This window comes from Lynx canadensis, chromosome B4, assembly GCF_007474595.2.
Source record: "Lynx canadensis isolate LIC74 chromosome B4, mLynCan4.pri.v2, whole genome shotgun sequence".
In the NCBI taxonomy this organism is placed as follows: Eukaryota; Metazoa; Chordata; class Mammalia; order Carnivora; family Felidae; genus Lynx; species Lynx canadensis.
In genome coordinates, this window is record NC_044309.1 from 82,967,020 (window position 1) to 82,990,860 (window position 23,841).

The window sequence follows — 23,841 nt, forward strand, 5'->3', positions numbered from 1 at the left end:
CTAGACAGGGCTGGGCTGAGGGGCCAAAGCTAGGCCTATGCTGCCCCCTGGTGCTTAAACTGATTCTCAGAGCCCAGCTCCTCCCTGTCCTGTCCCATGTGGATGGTCATGTGTGTGCAAGAGTGCACATGTACATGGAGGTCCCAGCCAGGCAGCAGAGGGTAGCAGTGGGACTCTGGAGGGGCACCTGGGTGGCTCAGTCGGTTAAGCGTCTGACTTTGGCTCAGGTAACGATCTCATAGTTCTTGGGTTCGAGCCCCACATTGGGCTCTGTGCTGACAGCTCAGAGCCTGGAGCTTCCTTCAGATTCTGTGTCTCCCTCTCTCTCTGTCCCTCCCCTGCTTGCACTCTGTCCATCTGTCTCTCTCTCTCTCAGAAATAAACATTAGAAAAAAAATTTAATTAAAAAAAAAAAACAAAGAACTGGGACTCTGGAGACAGGCTGCTTGGGTTCAAATCCCTCCAACACTGCTAACTGAACTGCACAACTCTGGGCAAGTTACTCTTTGTGTTACAGTTTGCCATCTGTAAAACGGAGCAAATGATCGTCTTAACTCATAAGGTTGTGGGAGTGAGATGCAATAATATATGTGAAGGCTTAAAACAATGCCTGGCACATAGTAAATATTAGGCACTCTTTTTATGGTCCAGAATAAGCCTGGTGTGAGGAAGGCAGAAGGGCTTCCCTCCTATATAGGGGTCCCCAGGTTTGGGGGTAATAATACTGCCACAAAGACAGAAATATTGGAGGTGTGTGTGCTTATGTGTTGACTGTGTCTGGAAGGCAGTGAACTGAGGAGATGGTATGGGTGGAGATGGCAGGTAGGGAGTCTGTCCGTGGGTTTGTATGACCAGCAATGCTGGGACTGCAGTGTATGCACATAGGTGCTCAAGACACATGCTCCCAGGTCCCCACTCTGCCCTCAGACATCCACAGACAGTGGCTGAATTCCTAAGGGTCTCAGAAGGTCCAGGTTCCCCCGAATTTTGGCAAGAGAAGGGGAGGATTGAATGCAGTCTCTAACTTTGGGTCCTTTTGCAGGGTAGAAAGGCAGGAGCAAGTACTGGTAGGGAAACAATATTTTTTGTCATCCTCTCTAACTGATTGCACCAATGGGGACACTGTGGTGTCATGGAAATAAGCCAGAGTTAATTAATTAATTAACTGATTTTTAAGAACCCAGAATTTAGAGGCCAATCCGGCTTGGGTACGACACCACTTAAGACCTTTGTGACTGTGTGTCAACCCCTCAAATGGAGACAACAGTTCAGCAAAATTTAAGGAGGCACTCATCTTCAGGTTGCACAGTTGTAGGGTCTGCTAGACTTTCAGTAATGGCACCCCCACTTGCATGACCCTGGGACTGGGTACCTTGCTTTCCTCACCCATAAGCCCTGCCATCCCACCAAGTGGTCATAAAGATTACATGAGAGAAAGCATAGGAAAAAGGAACTTTGTGGTCTGTAAAGGGCGGTTTGCAAGCCAATAGTGAGTCACAAAAGCAATCTGAAGACTGTTTTAGTTTGTTAAGGCTACCGTAACAAAGCATCACAAGCTGGCTTGGCTTAAACAACCAAATTTCTTGTCTCACAATTTTGGAGGCTAGAAGTCTCAGATCAAGATGTTGGCAGGGTTGGTCCCTTCAGAGAGCTGGGAGGGAAAAATCTGTTCGAGGTATCTCTCCTTGGCTTGTAGATGGCCATCTTCAAGTTCATATGGTGTTCCCCCTATATTTGAGCCTGTCTCCAAATTTCCCTTTTACATAAGAACACCCGTCATATTGGCTTAGGGAACACCCTTAATGACTTCATTTTAACTTGATTACCTCTGTAAAGTCCATATCCCTAAATAAGGTTACATTCTGAGGTACTGGGCAAACCTCAAATGAATATGAATATTTGAGGGACATATGAATTCAATATGAAAATATGAATTTAAAAAACTTAATTAAAGTAAGCTCTATGCCTTACATGGGGCTCAAACTCACAACCCTGAAATCAAGAGTTGCATGCTTCACTGACTGAGCCACCCAGGTGCCCCTGAAAATATGAATCTTTGAGAGACACAGTTCAATCCATCATAGTGAGCCTTGACCATCACTTTTTAAAAATGTTTATTTATTTTTGAGAGAGACAGAGAGCAGGGGAGGGACAGAGAGAGACAGGATCTGAAGCGAGCTCTGCGCTAACAGCAGAGAGCCCAACACAGGGCTTGAACTCATGACCCAAACTGTGAAATCATGACCTGAGCTGAAGTTGGACACTTAACTGACTGAGCCACCCAGGCACCCTTCACTTTCTAAAAACAAAGTAGGATAAAATAGAACAGAAAATACCAGAATGCATCACACAAAGTAAGGGTAAGTATTGTTTAATGAAACTTTTGTTTCAGTTTTATGTAAGTATCTGAGTTACAGGTCTTGATATAAAAGATAATTTTTATTGCAGACTGGGATCACAGATCAAAGCACTATTTGGATGTTGGTAAACATCATGTATCACTTTGCATTGCTTTTTAGTTATTTTAGGGGTATATCCTTCTTCTCTGACAAGAACAGAAGCTCCCAGAGGGTGGGGATTCATATCATACTTACACATTCCTATGCAGCTAGAAAAGACAACATGCATTCTTGCTAATAAAGACAAGGACTATTGTTTACTGAGTCTTTACTAGGTACCTGGTGTGGGCTAAATGTTTTACAGATACTCTCTTATAGAAGGACTACACTTAGTCATGTATTGATGGCAGGAGCTCAGTGCATTTCACAGATAAGATGAGTGGCTGCCGTGTTCCGGAGCACTGGGTAGTGTCCTGGGATTTGTGGAGGATTGAGGGAAAGAAGGAAAAAGTCACAGAAGAAGTATGGGAATCTGCTGTGGACCCTTAGTCACCTCTGTCTCTCAGGCCTTTGCCATTCTCCCCAACTTTTCATCCACCTTGATATCACCTCAACACTTAGATTAGATGAAACAGAGACTATAAATTGGAAACTCCCCCAGTTTCCTTCTGTCAACCAACACATATATTCGTCAGCAACTGCACCTTCCCCATAGGCTCAGAGGACAAGGAGCCCCTGTCCCTGTCCCTACTCTTCCCTGAGGTATGCTTCTCCTCAGGAACCCCCTCTGTCTCCTCAGGCACTGTTCATTCATTGTCTCTTTGATCCTCCAAATCTCCAACTTCATTCTCTAATTATTACAGCTCTTTACTCTGAGCATATATACCAACATATTTAACACCCCCCTTCTTTAAAAAGGTAAAATTGAACTGATAGCAAACATATAAGACAATGCTTGGAATGTGTATTTAGTTAAGTCAGTAAAAATTGTTGGTGTCTGTTCTCAGGTTCTTACAGCCAACAGGGGGAGTCAGATCAGTTAGCAAACAGTGATATTATAGGATAATCAGGGCTGTGAATCCAGTGAATCACAGGGTGCTACGGGGACACATAGGAGGGGCATCTACACTAGATAGCAGATAGGAGAGATCAGGGAGGTCCCTGTAGGAGGTGATGCCTGGACCAAATCTTGAAGGAAAAATAGGAATTATTCAAGCAAAGAACAAAAGGAGACTTAAACCAGGAAGAGAATCTAGCGTGTGTAAAAGTATGGATACTGTGGGAGCATGGTACCTTCTGGAAAGGGGTGGTAGTTGGCAATGGGGAGCATTAGAAGATTTGGGCAGGTGAGTAATATGATGAGGTTTCTCAGAAAGACCACCCGCTACAGTGTAGAGAATGGATTTAAAGTGTAAGTCTGAAGACAGAACAGTTCAGAAGGTTACTAATAATGGAGGAGGAGACCGTTTCATGGAGGAGTAGAAGTGAAGCATTGTAGAATCAAGGCTGGGTAGGAAGAGAAATAAAGACACGAGGAACTGGTGGGTAAGGAAAGAACAGAGTCAAGGAACTGGAAGTCTCAACAGACCTAAAGAGTAGCCTTACTGGGAGCAAAGGAAAAACAAGTTAGAGGCCTGGAGTGTTGCAGTTGGAGACAAGGGGATGAGATTTCAGGCCAGCTCTCCTAGGAGGACACCGTGTAGGTCATGGCTCCAGGACTGAGTGGCTATGGCAACATGATGGTTGATGAGTCACTGGAGTTGAGGAGGGCAAGGAACCAAGAAGCCAGGGTGCTGGCTGGACTACCCGCATGCATAGTTGAAGCCATCTGGGTTTGCAAAGACCTGAGGTGGATAGGAATAAAGTAGGTCAGATGCCAAAGTCTTCCGGGAGTGTGGGCAAAAGTGATCGTGACATCATCAGTGGATGACAGCAAAAATAACAAGAACTAACCTTTAGTGAGAGCTTATGTGTCACTTCAATTCCTACCTAAAATTCTAAACACTGTACATTTTATCCTACAACAATACTGTGAGATAGAATTATGTGCCCAAGATGGTAACCACTCACCACATGTGGCTATTTAATTTTAATTTAAAAATTCAATTCCTGGGTTGCCTAGGTGGCTCAGCCAGTTAAGTGTCCAACTCTTGGTTTGGGCTCAGGTCATGAACTCATGATTCATGGGTTCAAGCCCTACGTGCGGCTCTGCGCTGACAGTGTGTGGCCTGCTTGGGATTCTCCCTCTCCCTCTCTCTCTCTCAAAACAAATAAATAAGGCACCTGGGTGGCTTAGTCTGCTGAGCATCCGACTTCAGGTCAGGTCATGTTCTTGCGGTTGATGAGTTTGAGCCTGGCTCGCTGCTCTCAGCGCAGAGCCTGCTTTTGATCTTCTGTTCCCCTCATTCTGCCTCTCTCTCTCTCTCTCTCTCTCTCTCTCTCAAAAATAAGTAAATAAGTAAATAAATAAATAAGTAAATAAATAAATAAGTAAATAAATAAGTAAATAAATAAATAAATAAATAAATAAATAAATAAATTCCTCAGATACTAGCCACATTTCAAACGCTCAATAGCCACATATGGCTAATGGCTACTATATTAGCACAGACATGGGACATTACCATCATCACAGAAAGTTCTACCGGATAGCGTTGATAGCCCTCATTTTACAGATGAGGAAACTGCAGTGTGGAAAGGTTAAGTATCCTGCCTAAAGCCAAAGACCTGGCAAGTGAGAGAGCTGGGATTTGGACCCAGTCAGTCTGGTGTGATGACAGTTGCCCAGGAGCAGTATGCTACACGTCTTCTCAGTGGAAGGTGGAATTGTTGGCCCTTAAAATGTAGAGGGATTTATAGGACTATCAAGGTGAGCACTTATGGTAGCGCCTCAGTAGCAAGCCCTTCTGCCTTGCTGGCAAAGTCTGGATTTTGTACAGGTGTTCCCCTCCCATGCATTCAGGGGATGAGTCTCATTGATCTAGCCAATCCCCTTCCCCTGGCCACTAGGACCTTAGGGGGTTCTTGGGAAAGATTCTGTTCTTCTTCAAAGCTAAGTCCATATGTGAGGACTGAAACAGTTGCGACCAAGGAGAGCACTTAGGATAGAGAAGCAGTGTGAAGAGGTAGCAAACTGTCGAACCAGCCCTGGATCTGCTCTAGAACTCCACCTTGTTCCATTTACTTTAATTGGGTCTTGTGTTACTTGCTTCTAGATGTATCCCTAACTGAGACCTCAGTGGGGCCAGGTGACTGTTGGAAATGGAGAGCCCAGAACATCTGAATGCCCATGTTCCCATACCACCCATCTTATGCACCTGGGAGAATAAGTGATAGCTCATTTAAAGAAGAATGTCCTCAGGGAAGAAGCAGGTTTCAGACAAGCAAAGAGGGGCAAGGACAATCTGAGCCAAGTGTGGCTTCAGGCTTTGTGCAAGGAGGGGTATGGGGAGCAGTGCAAGGGTGGTCAGGAAGAGGAAGCACTGGATTAAGTGGAGAAGGGTAGACGCCCATTGAGGCTTGCCAAGGATGACAGGATGTGAGCAATGGTAGGGTCAGCTGATCTCAAGTTTCCAAATAGAGCCCTGGGGCTGTCAGAGGCTTACTGTGGCCAATAGATCTTCACCTCACAGAAGAAAAAGTGGCAACCTTGGTGGGTGGGCGAGCATCCCTGGACGGAGCCAACTGTGGTCAGGATTGAGCCTCTGCAAGGAAATCCCAGGCCTCTAACTGGCCCTTTAACTACTGTCTTATCTCTCTCTCTTCCCCTGTGTAGCCAAGCTTCTTGGGAAAGTTATTCACATTCATGGTCTTCCCTTCCTCACCTCCTCAGGACACTGACAATGGGTGGCTGCCCCCACCAGTCCAATGAAACTGTTCAGGCCCATGTCATTTTTGCCTACCTATGTACCTGGGACACTGGCCCACCCCCGTCTTTGCTGGACCCCTCAGCAGTATTCAACACAGTTAGCCATTCTTGACTAAGCCCTCCCCTTGTTGGTTTTCCTGCTTCCTCTCTCCTAGTCCTCCCTCTACGTCTCTAGGTGCTCCTTCTCAGTCCCGCCTTCACAAGGCTACTCTTCCTGTGTAATCTCATCCGGACCCAAGGCTAAAGCATCCCAGCAGCAAAGCAATGTAATATGGTGGCTTAAACCATGGCCTCTGGGGCTAGAGCACCTGGGTTCAAATCCCTGCCATACCACTCCACCTCTGTGTGACATCTAAACCCCTGTCAAGATATAGATCATAATCCCCACCCCATCCCCACTGTTCTGATTTTATTTTCTGGAATTCATATAAATGGAGTAAAACGGGATGTGCTTTTATACGTCTGGTTTCTTTTACTCACTGGTGAATGTTCTGAGACTCACCCATGTTGTTGTGTGTAACACAACATAGTTTGTCCATTACTGGGTAGCATCTCATTGTAGTCTATCACTTTTTAAAAAATGACAAATACCTGGCTGTAGCCAGTTTTTGCCTATTATGAAGAAAACTGCTATGTGCATTCTTCTTCAAATCTGTTTGTATACATTTTCATTTCTCTTGAATAAATAACTAGGAGTATAATTGGTGGGTCATAGGTATATGCTCACTTTTATAAGAAATGTTACATATTGTTCCAAACCGATAGTACATTTTACATTTTCAACACTGTGTGTGAGTTCCAGTTGGTCTACTTCTCCCTAACATTCGGTATTGTGAGTTTTTAAAAGTTTAACCATTTTGGTGAGTGTGGAAAATTTTCCATTGTGGTTTTAACTTGCATTTTCTTGATGACTAAAGATGCTGAACACTTTTCATGTGCTTATTGTCCATTCATACATGTTCTTTTGTGAAGTATCTGTTCAAATCTTTTGTCCATTTTTTAAGAAGTTGTCTTTTTATTACTGTGTTATAGATTTTTTTTTTTATTACCTATCCTGGATACCAGTCCTTTGTCAGATCAGTATTTTCCTTACCTATTTGGCTTATTTGTTCATTTTCTTAATGGCGTCTTGTGATAAACAAAAGTTTTAATTCTTGATATTTCTTTTTTGTTTTTTTTAATATTTATTTATTTTTGAGAGAGAGACAGAGTGTGAGCAGGGAGGGGCAGTGAGAGAGGGAGACACAAAATCTGAAGCAGGCTGCAAGCTCTGAACTGTTAGCACAGAGTCGGATGCAGGGCTTGAGCTCACGAACTGTGAGATCATGACCTGAGCCAAAGTCAGAGGCTTAACCATTTGAGCCACCCAGGCACCCCTAAATCTTGATATTTCTGTTATAGTTATTGCTTTCTATAACAAGAATTTTTTTACCGCCAAGTCATGAAGTTATTCTATGTTTTCACCTAAAAGTTTATCATTTTAGCTCGTATGCCTTAGCCTTTTGATCCATTTTGAATTATTTTTGCATATAGTATGAAGGAGGGGTCAAGTTTCACTTATTTCTTCCTTATAGGTATTCAGTTTTCTCTGCATCATTTGTTGAAAAGCTATTCCTTTCCCCAGTGAATTGCTTTGACACCTTTATCAAAAATCAAGTGACCTTTAAGTGTGAGTCTATTTCTGACCCCTCTTATTCTGTTTCATGGATCTGTTTGTCGACCCTTAATGCCAGTACCACACTGTCTTGATTACTGTAGCTTACAAGTCTTGAAGCCAAGTGATATAAGTCTTCTAGCATTGGAATTTTAAAAGCTCTTCAGGTTATTCTATTGTGCAGCCTAGATATGAGAACTTTGAGAACATTCTAATGTGATCCAAAGTTTCTAGTCCTCGCTTTCTGTCACTATTCTCTAGGCTGACATGATAAATCAACTAACATACTTGATCCTGTCTTCTTAGTCTGGAGTCCTCTTCCTCCTCAGTTCTATGGCTGATACATTAGGACTTCATCAATTTCTTGCCTGGCTCCCCACTACTTTTAGAAAAAAAGTTCTAAGTACTTCATGTGGCCAAAACCACCCTTTGTGATTAGGTTCCCTGATACCTCTTCCATTACTTTGCCCAACAAGTATCTTGAACTTCAGCCATACCATATTGACCATTTGTGTTTTAAACTTCTTCATGTCTCTATGCCTTTGCCTGTCCTTCAACCTAAAACATGCATCTCTTGTCATTGCTTGTCATCTTCTTCCTCTCTCTTCAACATGTAGTTTGGCATCATACGCCCAGCTCTGCTTTGATCTCTTTCTTTGGAATAGTTATCTGGCTCTGGTTCCCTCTGTGTTTTCCTTTATCACAGGCATTAGGCACTGTGTTGTGATTATCAATCATCAGGTTGAGCAACCCCACTAAATTGTGCACTTCTTGAAGGCTGAGATTGTGTGCTTTCATCTCTTGTCCCTTGTGCACACCTAGAAATGTGTCCAGCACAAATAAGATACCAAATGCTGCTTAAATGAATGAGAACTGGGCTCCAATCTGCACTGTGATTTGGGGCAGATTTCTTAATCTCCTTGAGCCTCTATCGCCATATCTATCTACAGACTGGAAATAACACCTATGCCACAGGTGATTCTGAGATAGAAGTGACTTAATCCATGTAAAATACATTGAGTGGGCTTGGTACATGGTAAGAGCTCAGGAAATCTTGGTTCTCTTCCTGCCTTCCACCAGACCCTTCAGAGACACCCTTCCTATTCACACTTCTTTAACCTTCTTTAACTGACCACTAGGTGGCGTCAGTCTCTGGCCTGACATTCAGTCCCAGAGCTGCCTCCTTTAATACCCCATCTTAGGCAGGAAAAGGAGATATTTAATAACTTGCTGGGAGATGCAAAAGGAAGATATCCTCTTTATACACCAACTTTTTTGCCTACTGCCACCATTCTAGGTATCCCAATCATGAATTGCAGAGAATTCCTCCTTGATTTCCCATATTTGGGTTATAATTCCAACACAAGGATTTAAAGATGGAAGAAATGGGGCGCCTGGGTGGCGCAGTCGGTTAAGCGTCCGACTTCAGCCAGGTCACGATCTCGCGGTCCGTGAGTTTGAGCCCCGCGTCGGGCTCTGGGCTGATGGCTCAGAGCCTGGAGCCTGTTTCCGATTCTGTGTCTCCCTCTCTCTGCCCCTCCCCCGTTCATGCTCTGTCTCTCTCTGTCCCAAAAATAAAATAAAAACGTTGAAAAGAAAAAAAAAATTAAAAAAAAAAATAAATAAAGATGGAAGAAACGTCTTAATAATAAAAGTGGGGTGGGACGCCTGGCTGTCTCAGTCGGTATAGCATGACACTCTAGATCTCTCGGGGTTGTGAGTTCGAGCCCCACGTTGGAAGTACAGATTACTTGAAAATAATTTTTTTTTAAGCATAAGAGTGGGGTGAAAAGAAGCTGAAGCAGAGAAGGACTGAATAATGAGTGCAATAGGAGAAATACAGGAAAGAAGATGTTAATAGTCATATCTCATTTGACAGTGGTTAGGCTGTCTCCTTTCCTTGAGTAGGCGCCCCTAGTTTTAACAGTCCTGTTAGCCTCCTCCAGTCGAGTTCCTCATATTGGGTGGATGCAAAGAAGTAACAGACATGATGCTTGCCCTTAAGGAGTTTATGGTCTGGTGGTGGGCACAGACCTCCCAAAATTGAGTGCTAAATTCTAGGTATTGAGGCTATGTTGAGTGCAAGCTTGGAAGAGGACAGGAGAGCTTTTCTGAAGAGGGTAGGGAGGAGCTGCGAGAACAGTATAATTAAAGGCTCAGGTAGAAATATGCATTCTCTCATCTTACAGAGACACCCTCAGCAGTTCACATACTGGAAATAACCTAAGAGCCCAACAATCCCAGTAGATTGTGAAGTAATCAAGCAAGGAGATTCCAACCAGCCAATATAAAGAGTGAGCTAGATGTGTATGTTTAATGTGGAAAGGGATCAAAATTAGTTAATTGAAAAAAGAAGTTACAGAACAGTATATAGTGTATGAGCTCATTTGTGGTTTTAAAGGATGTCTATTTATATTTGTCAATAAAAAATTTTTTTAAACCTTCCAAAGGAAGCCCAAGAAACTCTTGATAGTGGTTACTGTGAGAGCAGGACTAAAGAATAAGATGTTGGAGCATGGCAAGTTTACTTTCACCTTCCTAGGCTTTTTTTTTTTTAATGTTTATTTATTTTTGAGAGAGAGACAAAGCATGAGCAGGGGAAGGGCAGAGAGAGAGGGAGACACAGAATCCAAAGCAGGCACCAGGCTCTGAGCTGTCAGCACAGAGCCAGATGCAGAGCTCGAACCCACAGACCATGAGATCATGACCTGAGCTGAAGTTGGATGCTTAATGCCCCCACCTTCGTATACTTCTTATATTCTTTCTGTACTTTTCTATACTCCTTGAGTTTTTTTTTTTTTTTAACTAAGTATTACCATGTTTCACAATGTAAAGAATTCACATTTGATTCGGTTGTCTACAGATACTGAGCAGAGAGGTTCGCCAGCCAGGAAGAAACATAGGGAAAGCAATTTTAGGAAGATTCCTTTATGAAAGAAGGAATGAGATGCCCCTCACAGCTCTCTTGGGGCTATACATATGGTCACTCCAGATAGCTCTTTCCTTTCAGAACTGCCTGAAGTCGGCTTCACCTGATTTCACCTGGACCACAGTATTAGGAGCAGGGTCCTAGGTAAGGAAGGAACCAACCTAGGCATTCATTAAAAAGTTAGTGGGGCGCCAGGGTGACTCTGTCTGTTAAACATCTGACTCAGTCTCAGCTCAGGTCTTGATCTCAGGGTCATGAGTTCAAGCCCTGTGTTGGGCTTTGCTCTAGGTGTGAAGCCTACTTTTAAAAAACCAAAACAGGGACGCCTGGGTGGTTCAGTTGGTTAAGCATCAGACTTTGGCTCAGGTCGTGATCTTGCGGTTCCTGTGTCCGGCTCTGTGCTGACAGCTTAGAGCCTGGAGCCTGCTTCAGATTGTGTCTCCCTCTCTCTCTGCCCCTCCCCCGCTTGCTCTGTCTCAAAATCAAATAAACATTTTAAAAACCAATTAATTAATCAATTAAAACAAAACAAAACAAAAACAGTGAGTCCTTGCAATGTGCCTATCACTGCATTAGCCCATGAGGGCTGGATAAAAAGATGAACACGACCCCACCCCTGTCCAGAGAAACTCTCTGGCAGTGGAAATGGAGGAAATCTGAGCTATATTTCAGAGGGAGAAATGACAGGCCTTGAGCACAGGCTTACAAGATTGGATATAGGAGAGAAAGGCCGATGAGGAATTGGCAAAATGTCTGAAGTTTCTAGCCTAGGAGACTAAAAGCAGGTGGACTTGGCTCTGAGCAAAGTGAGCCCAGAGGAAGCTCTGGTTTGGTGAAAAGGTCCAGTGCCTTCCGGATTCTTCTCACTCTCCTTGCCATCAATGGGACAAGTCCTCCATGCTGGTCCCTTTCCTGCCAGGGACGGACTGGTGTGAGCACTTGGAGCCCTTCCTATTCCTCCACTAGAATTTAAAAAGTGAGAATGGTGGTGCAACCCTGTCTCATCTCTAACGTCAATTTCTGGCAGCCCACGACGTTGCCTGCTGCGTCCCTGAACTCTGACTTTCAGACACCCAAGGTACAACCTTAAAACACCGCCCAGAAGGGGGCAGTGGCCAGAAGCACATTCACCGGGCTCTGGGAACCGCCCGGCGCCTTCAGGACTCAAAGTAGCATTCCCGTGCGGTCTCGGGGCCGGGACAAAGGTCCGGCACTCAGCAGACACCTTAGACCTCGAGGCCTGGAAGCAGGGGTCCAGAGTCCCTCATCTTATCCCAAATCCCTGTTGCTCAGAATCTAAAACCCCGACTTCGTGGGAAGTCAGCCAGAAGGTATAAAAAACAAAACAAAACACCAAACCAAACATAAATGAACCCAGACCTCTTGGGGCGAAGGGGGGTGGCCCTTCCTCAACCCCACCCGTTGGTGACTCACCTCCCTCCAAACCAGGGCTTGCCCCTCCCGCGCCCGGTGCCAGGCGAGCAGGGCGGGGCGGGTACTAAGGTGGGCTCCATCCCCAGCCCTACGCGGGCGGACAAGCTCCGGCGTGTCCCCGCGGGTGTCCCTGTTTACTCTGAGCCCTGGGGCGAGGTGGGGGCGGGCCCTCGCAGCCCCTCCCCCACCCCGCCCCCCTTCTCCGAAGGCCCCAATCCCTGTCTCTGTTTTACGAAGTCTCCAAATCAAACCTCAGCCTTTCCGCGTATCTTCCTTGCGGACTGGAGGCCCCTGCCCCCCAATCCAGGCAGGAGAGGCACAGTCAGAGTTCCCCGAGGAAATCGGGCCTCCGCCCGGACCCCGGGTCCTGGATCCCTAGACGGAGCCTGAACTCCTAGGACACGACACCGAGTTTCAAAGAGAAGCCCCTCAGCTCTCCTCGCCCACTGCCCAATCTCCCCTCGGCCCTTCAGCTCTCTGAAGCACGGGGGAGGGGGGAAGGCCCAGTCTGGGGAGAGGACGCTCCAGGCCCCAGACTGGCTAGCGGGGGTCCGGAGACCTCCACTCTAGGACCGCTGACCAGACCCAAATCCTGTCGCTGCGCTGACTCCCCCTCCCCAGGGCAGCGCGCCAAATCCGCGCATGCGCACTCACAGGATTGCCGCGTAGCTCTTTCTCCCCCCCCCCCTTTCTTTCCCCGCCCCTTCTCTCCCTCCCTCCTTTGCCGGTCCCCTCCCTCTCCCCCCCTCGCCCCCCCGTCGCGGCACCTCAGTCCGGGGAACAGTGGTGCGAGCTCCAGGCCCGTGCACTGAGGAGGCGGAAACCGGGGGAGCCCCCAGAGCTCCATCAGGCCCCTTCCAAACGCTCCCCCACCCGGTCCACGCCCCCCACCCCCTACCCCGCCTCCTCCCAATTGTGCATTTTTGCAGCCGGAGGCGGCTCGGAGATGGGGTTGTGAGCTTCGCTCTGGGAGGGGGAAAGAGGGGAGAAGAGAAAAGCAGGGGGTGAAGGGTTTGGATTTGGGAGGAGGGAGCGGGCGCACCCCCGACAGCAGGCCCTCCCCAAGGGGCTCTGAACTCTACCTCTTCACCCACGCCCCTGATGCTCTTTGCTTAAGGATAGGATAAGAATAGAGGAGGAGGAGGGGAGAAGGAGGAAAAAGGGGGACCCCCCAATTGGGGGGGGGCGACGGCAAGAAGTAGCAGGACCAGAGGGGAGGGGGCTGCTGCTTGCATCAGCCCACACCATGCTGACCCCGCCGCTGCTGCTGTTGCTGCCCCTGCTCTCAGCTCTCGTCGCGGCCGCTATCGACGGTGAGTGAGATTCCGCGGCCCCCTTGGACCCCTGGGGACACCCACTCCCCAGCCCCCACTCCTGCGCTCAGATGGGGAAGGGAGACGCGGGAGGGGGTGCCTTTTGTTATCCCAGTCCAGCTGACACAGCAGCGGCCCGACTGGGGGCGGGGATGGGGGTCCGATTTGGAGGATGGGGGCCCAGGGCAAATGATGCTTCCGGGACCCCCCCAGCCCAAACAAAGACCAGAGGCCTGGGAAGAGAGAAAAGGGCTCCCCTTTTTTCTGATCCTGGGATCCAGAGGCCTTCTCCTCCTGTCTCTGGTTGGGGAGGGCCTCTGCCTCCCCTACATCCTCCACCCCCCCCACCCCCATCTGAAATGTGAAGGAATCCGGATTTGCAATGTACGGCTGCAAAGGAGTGGGGGGGCTTTTGCAGTGGCCTCTGAATCTGGAAGGGGGAGCTGGGTCAGGGTTGCCCCGCTGGGCAGAGGGCAGGCAGGCCCGGGAAGGCTGTGGGTGGGAAGAGGGAAGGCCACAGGGAAGGCCCCCTGCTTGGGTGTGGAATCTGGGCCTGGGGAGTCCAAGCTTGGAGGCCTAGGTCCAGGATCCAGCGGGCTACCCGCCTGGGTTCCTAAGCGGGCACTTCCCCCTCTCAGGGCCTCTGTCAGTAGCCTGGATAGGGCTGGGTGGGGGTGGGGGGGGGGCAGCGATGCTATGTGACTTTGAATTTTCCTTCTTAATTCCTGGGAGCTTTGAGATGAAAAACGTCAGATGTCATCATTGGGGAAGGGGACTGGAGAATGGCCTGGAATGCTGAGGTGGGAGGGAGGAAAAAAGCTGCTTTCTCCCTGACTTCTGGCTTGATCACAGTTTGGACAGGAAGGAGAGTTGGAGGTTGGATGGGGGTTATGGCTATGCCCCTACCCCCCAATTCTCTGCTCCTTTAGGAAATGTGTTTATTTCTCTCCACCTTTGCCCCATACACACACACTTTGTATATTACAGTTAGGCTTGGGCTAGAACAGAGTCTTTTTGGGGAAATGGGGTGTCCCCTCTCCCCTCTCTATGTCAGCTATTTTTCTCTTGCTTGTGAGTCACTTGTTCAAGTCTTGCCCAAGCTTTGAGCTAGGATCATGGGGTTGGGCTGGGCTGGGCCCCTATTTGAGGAGGGTGGGATCTCATCCCTTCCCGTCATTTTGGTCCATCCAACCAGGGAAAAACCTGGACCCAGTACCATCATGCACCCCTCCTCCATCTTCTAAATTTTGCCAGGTTAGGATTGGGAAAGTTTTTCTCTGAAACCAGATTGTCTCTCCCTCTCCTCCCCTCCCCCCAGCTTGCTTCAGTTAGAGAAGAGAGGTTAGGGAGTCGGGAAGTAACTGTGCCCCCTAAAGACAGTATTTTCAGTGGCTCCCAGTTATGTTGACTGTCTGTTCCCTTCTCTGCCACTACCTCAGTTATCTGCCCAAGAGGAGAAAAGAGGCTTTCTCTTGAATATTCTCTCTAGACCAGTCCTCACAGGCAGCCCTAGCCCATGACTTCCTTGTTATACATGTTCTTTCCTCTTTTTCTCAACCCTGTGAGGTGGGAGGGGAAACTAAGGCAGAGAGGTTTGGGCGCATGACTTCTAGGGGGAATAGAAAAAAAAATTTTAAGAGAAAAAGAGAGACCCTCGCATCATGGGAGGATGGAGTTAGGAAGAAGCAAGAGGGGCCTCTTCGGAGAGCAGAAAAGTCCCCATCCCATTCAAGGATAGCACCAGATTGCTTCACCCCCAGACTTATAAGGTGGTTCTATTTGCCACACTACAGGTTAGTTGCTGGTGAGTGGAAGTGGGAGAGATTGGACATGTTCTCCTTAACTGTCTCCCTGCCCTTTCTTAAAATTTCCACCAAGCCCACATCTGTAACCCAGCTCAAACCAAACTGTATCCAAAGTCCTGGGAAGAGGACCCTTCCCCAGACACACTCTACTACTCTTACCTTGGGAATGGAAATATGAATCATCGGTTCTACCCCACTCTGAAGGGGGGGAAAGGGGTATTGTACAGACCTGTAGGGCCAGTGCTATCCAGGGCAGCCCAGAGGATTCTCTTATCTCTACCCCTGCCCTCATGCCTTGGGCCCACTGACTTCTTTCTCCAAAGAAGGAAGCCTTTTGACCCCAGATACCTAACTTTGTGTCTAAACTTTCTTTCTGCTGCTATCGCAGGCCTTACTGCTTTCCCTCTAGGGGAGCAGCCCTAGGAGTCTTCCCCACCTCCTCTGCCTCGTCTGCTCCACCTGAACTCACCCCAGTGTCCCCTTCTCTTTGGGGAGCCATGTCACCCCCACTAGTAAACAGAATTGAGTGTACTTGCTATCAGAGAGGATGAGGAAATGGATGAGGTGGGGAATGGGAAAAAAGGGTCATTGAGGACCCTGCTGAGCTTAGGAACATCTTGTTCCTGGGGCTGGGGAGGGCAGCCCCAGGCAGTTATGGCTCAGGGAAGGCCGACTGCCTCCCTCTTTCCACACCCCTCTCCACACACGCCCTTGAGCCAGTTGTATTACCAGTTATCAGACAAGCTGGACAGTTGAAGTGAGTTATGAGGCTGAGGTGTTTGCCTCCTGGCTCTCTGAGAGAAACTTCCAAACTCCTTTTTTCCCCAGTCAGACCCCCATCCTTGAACATCTCCCCTTCCCCTGGTCTTTCAAAGCAGGGATGTTTAGCACAACGATTTGGAGATTGGAGGAATATTTTGATGGTAGAGGCTTCTTCTTTTCTTCCAATCTTGCTCCCCCTTCCTCCATTTTCTCTCCTCCCCCCCCCATATATATATGTTGTTGTTTGTTTTGGTTTTTGTTTTTTTTGTTTGCCTCCAACCTCTCCACTGTCACTGAACCTCTTAAGGATGTCAGTTGGGGTCCTGGCTAGAGCCAGATCCTGTCCAAATCCGCCCAACTCCTCAAGACTCCATGCTTTAAGGAGCCCCTCTTTACTCAAGTCAAACTTTCTTTCCTCCTGCTGCGGTCTCCGCCTTTGCACATCAGAACCCCGAGCCTAGGGCATATTGCCCCTCAGTAGTCTCTTGTCAGGATCCCCCCACTCTGTGTACTCTCCAGGATTCAAGCCTTCTGGCTCTGTATGGAGAGCTCACCGCCCTTGGGGAATCTGGGTGCAGCTGATTGGGGCCATGAAAGGGTCCTTGACCTGGTGGAGCTGGGTGCCCCTGTGAGCATTTGGAGAACTTAGTCCCACCCCACTGTGTTCAGTCCCAGATTTCAGCCCAGTTAGCAGGATCCTGCATTGTTTGGAGAAGGAAGCAGTTGGCTTTGGAGTGCTTCCGGTGCAGTGGCCCCAGGCACTAGTGTAAAAACTCCCCAGGAAAGAGGTGAGGGATAGTGGTGGGGGAGAGGTGTTTGTCCCTCTTGCTCCCTCAGGGGAGATGAGAGTCTCTCCGAGGCCTTGGCTTCTCTGGTTGAAGAGCTCCAGTCTTCTTCCCCTAACTCCCTATTCTGTGGGAGGCAATAACCCTTGTTCTGGGTATTCCTTGGGAAAGAACTGCTACAGCAGGGACTCTGTCTCCATAAGCCAGGATATATGCTGCCCCCACCCTACTCTGAGTCTCGGGGGCTTGTTGTTTTTTGGGTTCATCCTAAGACAACTGTGCCATTATCTTGGCAGCCTCTGGGCTGAGACCCCTCCCTGTCTATTTTTCCTCTGTCTGCTGTCATTGGTGTGTGCTCTCTTGGCCTCTCCGAACCTTTGTCTCTCATCCTCCTGGTTCATCTCTGTCTGGTTGCCCACCCTTTGTGGCATTCTCTGTCTATCTTTTTTAGTCTCCATTGCTTGATTTGTCTCTACCTGTCTCCATCCACTTCCATCCCGTCCTGGGATGGGCATCTCAAAACTCCGTGGGAGTGAGCATCTCTCCTGGGCTTTCCCACATGCTCTCTGTCCCACCTCGCCATTTTGGAATTATTCTTCCCCTCCCAGGTCAGAGTCGGAATGTCCAGTTCTGCAGTTCGCCCTTCACTTTCCTCCAAATTTCTCTCTCTTTTCCCCCCTCCACTACTTTTAGGAATGGATTTTGGAGAGAATGTTTCTGGAGGAAGGGAACTTGATACCTTTATGGGCTGAGTAATAGGGGAAAGGAGATATTTCAGAAGGAAAGGGGGGAGGTTAGACTTCTCTCAGAACTTCCTCATGACCTGAGAACTGGAGAAAGGTGTGGGGAATGGGTCAGGAGCTTAGACCTTCTCCTTCTGCTGAGCATAAACCATGCGTGTGTGTTGGGGGTAGGCTTATAAAGGCCTTATAAAGGCCTGGTGAGAGATATGATGACCTCTGGGGGGATTTGAGGGGTTGAATTTTGCTTGTGGGGAAAGGAAAAGATGGTGGGGAGGTCACTGGTCAGGCTAATGTCCTGCTGAGTCAATATTGACTCAGGATGGAGGGGGAGACCCTTCCCCTCCCCTGGCAGTCCAAGCCATCCCGTCTGTACGTCTGTCCAGGCCGCAAAAGCAGAGTCCCAGACTCAGGAATGACAAAAATGTGTCTGAGCCTCACTGAGCTGCGGGAAGGAGCCACCGGGTAACACCCAAAATACATAAAATTCAGTGAAAAGCTCTCGGTTTGGGTCTGGGAGGCCCTGCTGCCCCACCCCCCTATGTTTGAAAGTTTAGATTCCTGCAGGCTCTGCCCTCCAGCCCCTGGCCACCCCCAGCTCTTCTGTTCCTTTAGATATCTCACGTGGTTCCCTTTAGAAAATATCCCCCTGCTAACACAGCCTATCTCTCCCTCTGCTGTGTCTGCTCTTGAAAAGGGCCCCAAGGGTCCCCTTCATGCTTTCCTGGCCCCAAGTCTCCTGGTCCTGTAGGACACGCTATCTGAGGTCGCAGCTCCCTTGCTCCCAAGGGGAGCTCCCAAGGGGATCAATGGATGGGTCTCCTCTTCTGGAGAAGACTCCCTCAGGGTTTGTCCTTTCCTGTCATCCTCTCTTCTCTAGCCAGGCACTCTCGCCCTCCTTCCCCACCCCACCCCCAAGGTCCCGGAATGGGACAGAGGACAACAGCCAAGGCTCAAGCAGGGCAGTGGGGTCCGTGTTGTGTCTGGACACACACCCAAGCCTACACCTCCTGTCCTGGCTCCAGCTTGGTGGCCCTGGGGGCCATGGCTGGGCTGGGTGCCTGGGTTTGAGAGGGGGGGGGCAGGGGTGTTGGCCAGAGTTAGCATGGCGGTCACATTCATCTCCAGGCAAAGCTGAGAACAGACGGCCCCTGTGTCCCGGCGTTCTTGCTGCAACCTCACTCACTCTCCTCCCTCTCCAGTCCTCTCCTCCTTCTTCTCCTTCCTCTGTCTTCCCTCTCTGTTCTGTTCTTGTCCCTCTCTGCCTCCTCCCCCTCCCCCTCCTCTCTGAGGAGCCCTGAAGGTCACTGCCACCCCCTATAATCTCTTTCCCCACTCCTAGTGCCAGAGGACCAAAATATTCTCCCTGCCAGTTCCTTTTCTTCATCCTTTTTCATCTGGCTCCATCCTCATGGTCAGTGAGGAAACCACCTGTTCAGTTACCCATCACTCTGTGCCTCAGTTTCCTCGTCCGTACAATGGAGATTGCAACAGTACCCACCTCCCAGGGTTTTGAGGATCTAAATGAATTAACATGAACAAAGTGTTTCAGGTCAGTGGCTGACGAGTAGTGACCATGTTGAAAAGTGTTAGTTAGCTCCTGTCATTAGGAAGCCCCAATTCTCATGAGGGGTGGGAGGCAGAGGAGGCTAGTGGTTGCTCCCGAACTTAGGCCATGTTGTTCCCTCACCTTAGCGGCGGGCCACAAAGATGGGTTTTGTGGCTGCTAGCGTCAGATGCAGAAGGCTCAGCTGAGGGGAGTGGGGTTGGCTGGCAGTTCTAAGCAGATTACAAGTGCCCTACCCCACCCCCACTGCAACTCCCTCCCACCTCAGAGGGAGGCTTCTCTTGGCTATGTAGACTGCCCCAAAGTAGGTTATTTGTTTCTTTCCTCCCCACTCCCCCTGAAGGAAATCAAAGACAGGCTTCAGCCTTCAAACTCCAGATTCCTGGGGCTTTCTTCACCATCCCTGACAGGAAGGAAGTGCTGTCACATATCTCTCCAAGATCCTTGTGCTGCCTGGTCCCTTGGGAGCAGTGCAGCGCCCCCAGGTCCCTCCGCCCCGGGCCTGAAGAGGTGCTGCGATGGGACAGGGGCCCTGAGTGCTCCTCTTCCTTTCCTTCCCCCATCCCCCACTCCCCCCCTCCACAAGAGCACATCTGGTTTGTGAATCTCTCTCATTCCAGCTTTCCGAGTTTGCCAGCTGCTGTTTCCTCTGCCGAGTTCAGGCCAAAAATGGGGGTGGGGACAGCTGGGGGGGGGTGCAAAGTGAGGGCCAATGGAGGGGGGATCATGGCTGGGACACGGAGTGGAGGGGAGGTTGGAGTGGCCAACCAGTGACCTCACGGGGCTGTGAGTTCTGCCTTGAGGAGGAGTGGGGGCGTGGACTAAGTCCATGTGAAGGGGTGGGGGTGGCATGGGGGCCATTTCTGGGCTCCAAATGGCCCATCTGCCTCTCTAGTCCCATTCCAGCCCTTTCTACCCGCCCCCAGCCAGTCTCGGCTGGCCAGGGGAAGAGGACCGGTCTCCGGCATGCTAACTAGGCTGGCGGGCTGTTTCCCCGGGAAGACCTCACAGCTGGCCCAGTGGGGCAATGAACTCAGCATTATCCACCTCCTCAAGGGGCCTTTATTCCCTGCTCAGGGTGGGAGGTAGGGGAGGGGGACGCCGCGGGTGGGGGAGCCTGGCCAGGCCATCCTTGATGTGTTTCCTGAACTCGGCTCTCATCCTGGCCAGGGGCCTGGGTGCAGTCCCTTCTGCCAGAGATGGGGGTTAGGGAGGGAGGACATCGTCTCCGTGTGGCCCTCCTCAGACTCTATCCCTTCCTGCTCAGAGCCCTGACATACTTTATTTATACTCTGTCTCAGCCCTGAGCTCATTCTGCCCTGCATTTGAGTTAGTTGTGTACAGCTGTCTTCCCAGGGGGACTGGGGCTCCCAAGGGGGCATCTCACTCCTCCTTGGCACCCCAGGCTGGTCTTCAGTGCATGCCAGCTGAATAGAGATGGAATTTACAACAGGCCAAGGAAAAGGCGATGATGGGCTGGGAGACTGGGAACCCAGCCCTGGGTGGGGATGAGGGAGAGCAGGGGACTTTTCTTCCCATGGAGGACATGGTGACGGGGTTGGAAGGAAAAGCTCCTGAGGATGTCTCCGTGGGAGCTGGGAGGCTGATGCGGACTGCCCTGGCTAAAAGCTTAGCGTTGGCTCAACTGGTTTGAGTCCGGGCTTGGTCACTTGCCTGCTATGTGACCCCACCTTTTCTGGGGCTTGGCTTCCTCATCTATGAATGATGGTATTAGTAGCACTACCTATTTTGTCATATTGTGGAGAGGATTAAATGAGATGATACATGGAAAGAATGGGTTGACTACAGTTCCCATGCATACTGAGCCCACAGTAAGAGTTAGTGTTACCATTCTTAATTCCTCCTTGGAGAATGAGGCAAGAAATCTAGGTGGGAGCAGAGGAAGGTGAAGAGGGGGTGAAGGACAGGGCAAAGAGGTCCTGGATGTAGTAACTCCACAGGTTAACTGGCCTGAAACCAGCTCCCAGTCACCCTTCTGCTGCGGCTCTTCAGTTGTGGCATCCTGAGCTGTCTTCTGTGCCTTTTATCTCAGACGACATCTACTGAAAGCCCTCCTTGAGGTTTAACCAACAAGGGGAGCCGTGTCTTTAGAGAATGGAGGTGGAGGCAGGGCTCCCTACCCTGCCTTGCCTTTCCCTCCTATACTTCTGCTGATACAGTCTCTAAGTCATCACTGTGCCGAGGGCACCCCCCACCACTTCCTGTCTGGGGCCTGGTGGTTAGGAGTTGGAGATGGGCAGGGTGATGGGTTTCAGGGACCAGGAGTGCCACAGAGGGCGGACTGAGCAAAGAGGTTAGAAAAGAACAGCCCTTAGGGTGCCTGGCTTGATTGGAAGAGTGTGGGATTCTTGATCTCAGGGTTGTGAGTTCAAGCCCCACATTGGGCTTAGAGCTCACTCAAAAATAAATAAATAAATAAATAAATAAATGAATAAGTGAATAAACAAATAAATAAAGTGGCTCTCGGCTTCTAGGGGGAGGGAAGGAAGATAAAGAGAAAAAATGTCAAAGGCCTAAGTCCTGATCTTTCACCGTCACTCTCGGTCAACAAAACTGGGGCCGCTGGTGTCTGACCAGAGTAATGCAGAACAGCAAGGGCTTTGACCCTGAGAACTGGAGAGGCACACTGGACAGGCAGCATCTGGGGTGGATGAGCAGGCTGTAAGATACGTTTCCTGCATCCTTCGCCTCCCCCCCACCACAGGTACACGGTATTCCGGGAGTATCCCACAGCCGCCTGCCACCCTGGGTACCTGGAATGTAGCTCAGAGTCTGGGCCAGATGGGCCTGATGCTGGGGAAGGAGGAGGAGCTCTAGGGACTTTAAGGTCGTAGAGTTGCCCTCCACCTTTTATTGTTTTCTTTCCTTACTCCTAGCCCCTAAGACTTGTAGCCCCAAACAGTTTGCCTGCAGAGACCAGATCACCTGTATCTCCAAAGGCTGGCGGTGTGATGGTGAGAGGGACTGCCCGGACGGATCCGATGAGGCCCCTGAGATTTGTAAGTACTTTTTCTGATCCCTTCTCCTAAACGCCTTTTCCTTTTGGCTCAGGAAGTTTGGGATAAGGACGACTGATCTCTAGCCTGGTGTGGACCTTGCTCTGTGATTGTTTGTCCATGACACAGCTAAAACTATTCTCTCCCCCTCTTCAAAGTGCCCGGCACGGTGCATGATGTGCTCAGAATGACACATCCGATTGCTCCTTTAGCGGCTGTACCCCCAAGCCTGCCAGAGACTTTGTTGTCTGGGCTGACAGCTTTGCTGGAAGGAGAGAGCCCAGCTTCCCTTCCCTTCTTGCTCAGTCCTCTTCTCCCCACCTCTGAGACTTCTGACTCTTAATAAGTGCCCCCAGGTCTTGCCGGGTCCTCTTCCTGTCCTCAGGTTCCCAGGCCAAAGGCCACTGGCTCTTACTCAGTCTCTGTACCAGAAGCCCCACCCCTGTGCGTTTCCCGCCACCCCCGCCTTCCCCTGCCCCAGTAAGTGGTGTAATCAGAGGCAGCTGTTTAAACTGGGAGAAAGGTCCGCACCCAGCCTTTACCCTGCCGGGGGGGGGGGGGTGGAGGATTTGCTGGCGGGACCCCAGAGTGTTGGGCAGCTGGCAGAGTCCTGGGGTCTCCACCTTCAGCCTCTCGCTGCTTGGCCAATCAGGGCCAGGGTCTAGGAGACCCTGCATTCCTAGGTCTGTCCCTGTTCTCTCTCCCAGGTTTATCCTGCTCCAGCTCTATTCCCTGTCCTCTCCCTATACCCTCACCCACATTGGTCAGGAGTAATTTTAGGGCCAGAAAGGGAGCCACCCGTTCTCTCTGTCTTTTCCCCATACCCTGCCCTCGAGGGGTAGAGTCGGGGATAGTCTTCAAGTGTTTCTATGGTGAGGGGAGTTCAGCCTGGAGATTCTTCTTGCCAGATACCACCTTTACGCCCTACTTTGTTTTACCCTGATGCTTGATGTGGGGGTGATGGTAACCACGCAGAAGGGCCCTATCTTTCTTCAGTTTGATGCAGACCCCACCTTAGACACATCCCCACATTGTTTGCACTCATGTACCCTCCCAGACCCATCAGGGGGGGCCCTGATGCATCCCTCCCCACCACCATCACCACCACACACACACACACACACACGCACACACACACACACGCACGCACACACACACGCACACGCACACACACAGACCAGGGCACACGTCAGCACAGACACATTCTTATAGCAACACAGAGTCCACACTCTCAAACAGGGATGCAGAAGCCCAACCTCAGACAGACGCCCCCAGACACTCATAAAAATCCAGACTCACTCCTGAAGGACATGGAAATGCACAGACTGAGGCCAGAAGCACCAGCACAGACCAGCACGTGCAGACACACCCTCACTCCACACTCCTCTCTCCTCATCTCCTTCACCCGTGTACAGGTACTCCTCTCCAGGCATACATGGACAGATGGGCTCACACACAGATACTCTCTCACACACCCTGTCCAGGCATGGGAGCCAGGGTGCAGTGGTCTGTCTCCCAACGCATGGGCTCAGCCAGCATCCTAACCTGCTTGGGCCTCCTTAGGATTCCCTGAGGAGCTCTACCCTTCTCGCCCTGGCCCATCTTCCTGGGCAACAAAGGAAGTACCA

The 23,841-nt window shown here is 49.7% G+C and overlaps 1 protein-coding gene across 1 annotated transcript in view; it reads left to right on the forward strand.

Annotated features, from left to right (window-relative positions):
• Positions 1–13,011: 13,011 nt before the first annotated feature.
• LRP1 (LDL receptor related protein 1) overlaps positions 13,012–23,841 on the forward strand; it is an 82,061-nt gene continuing 71,231 nt past the window's right edge. The window contains exons 1-2 of the mRNA XM_030322980.1: positions 13,012–13,537; positions 22,094–22,216. Of these exons, the coding sequence (XP_030178840.1) occupies positions 13,471–13,537; positions 22,094–22,216 (190 nt within the window). The 5' untranslated portion in view covers positions 13,012–13,470. The remainder of the gene's footprint in view (positions 13,538–22,093; positions 22,217–23,841) is intronic.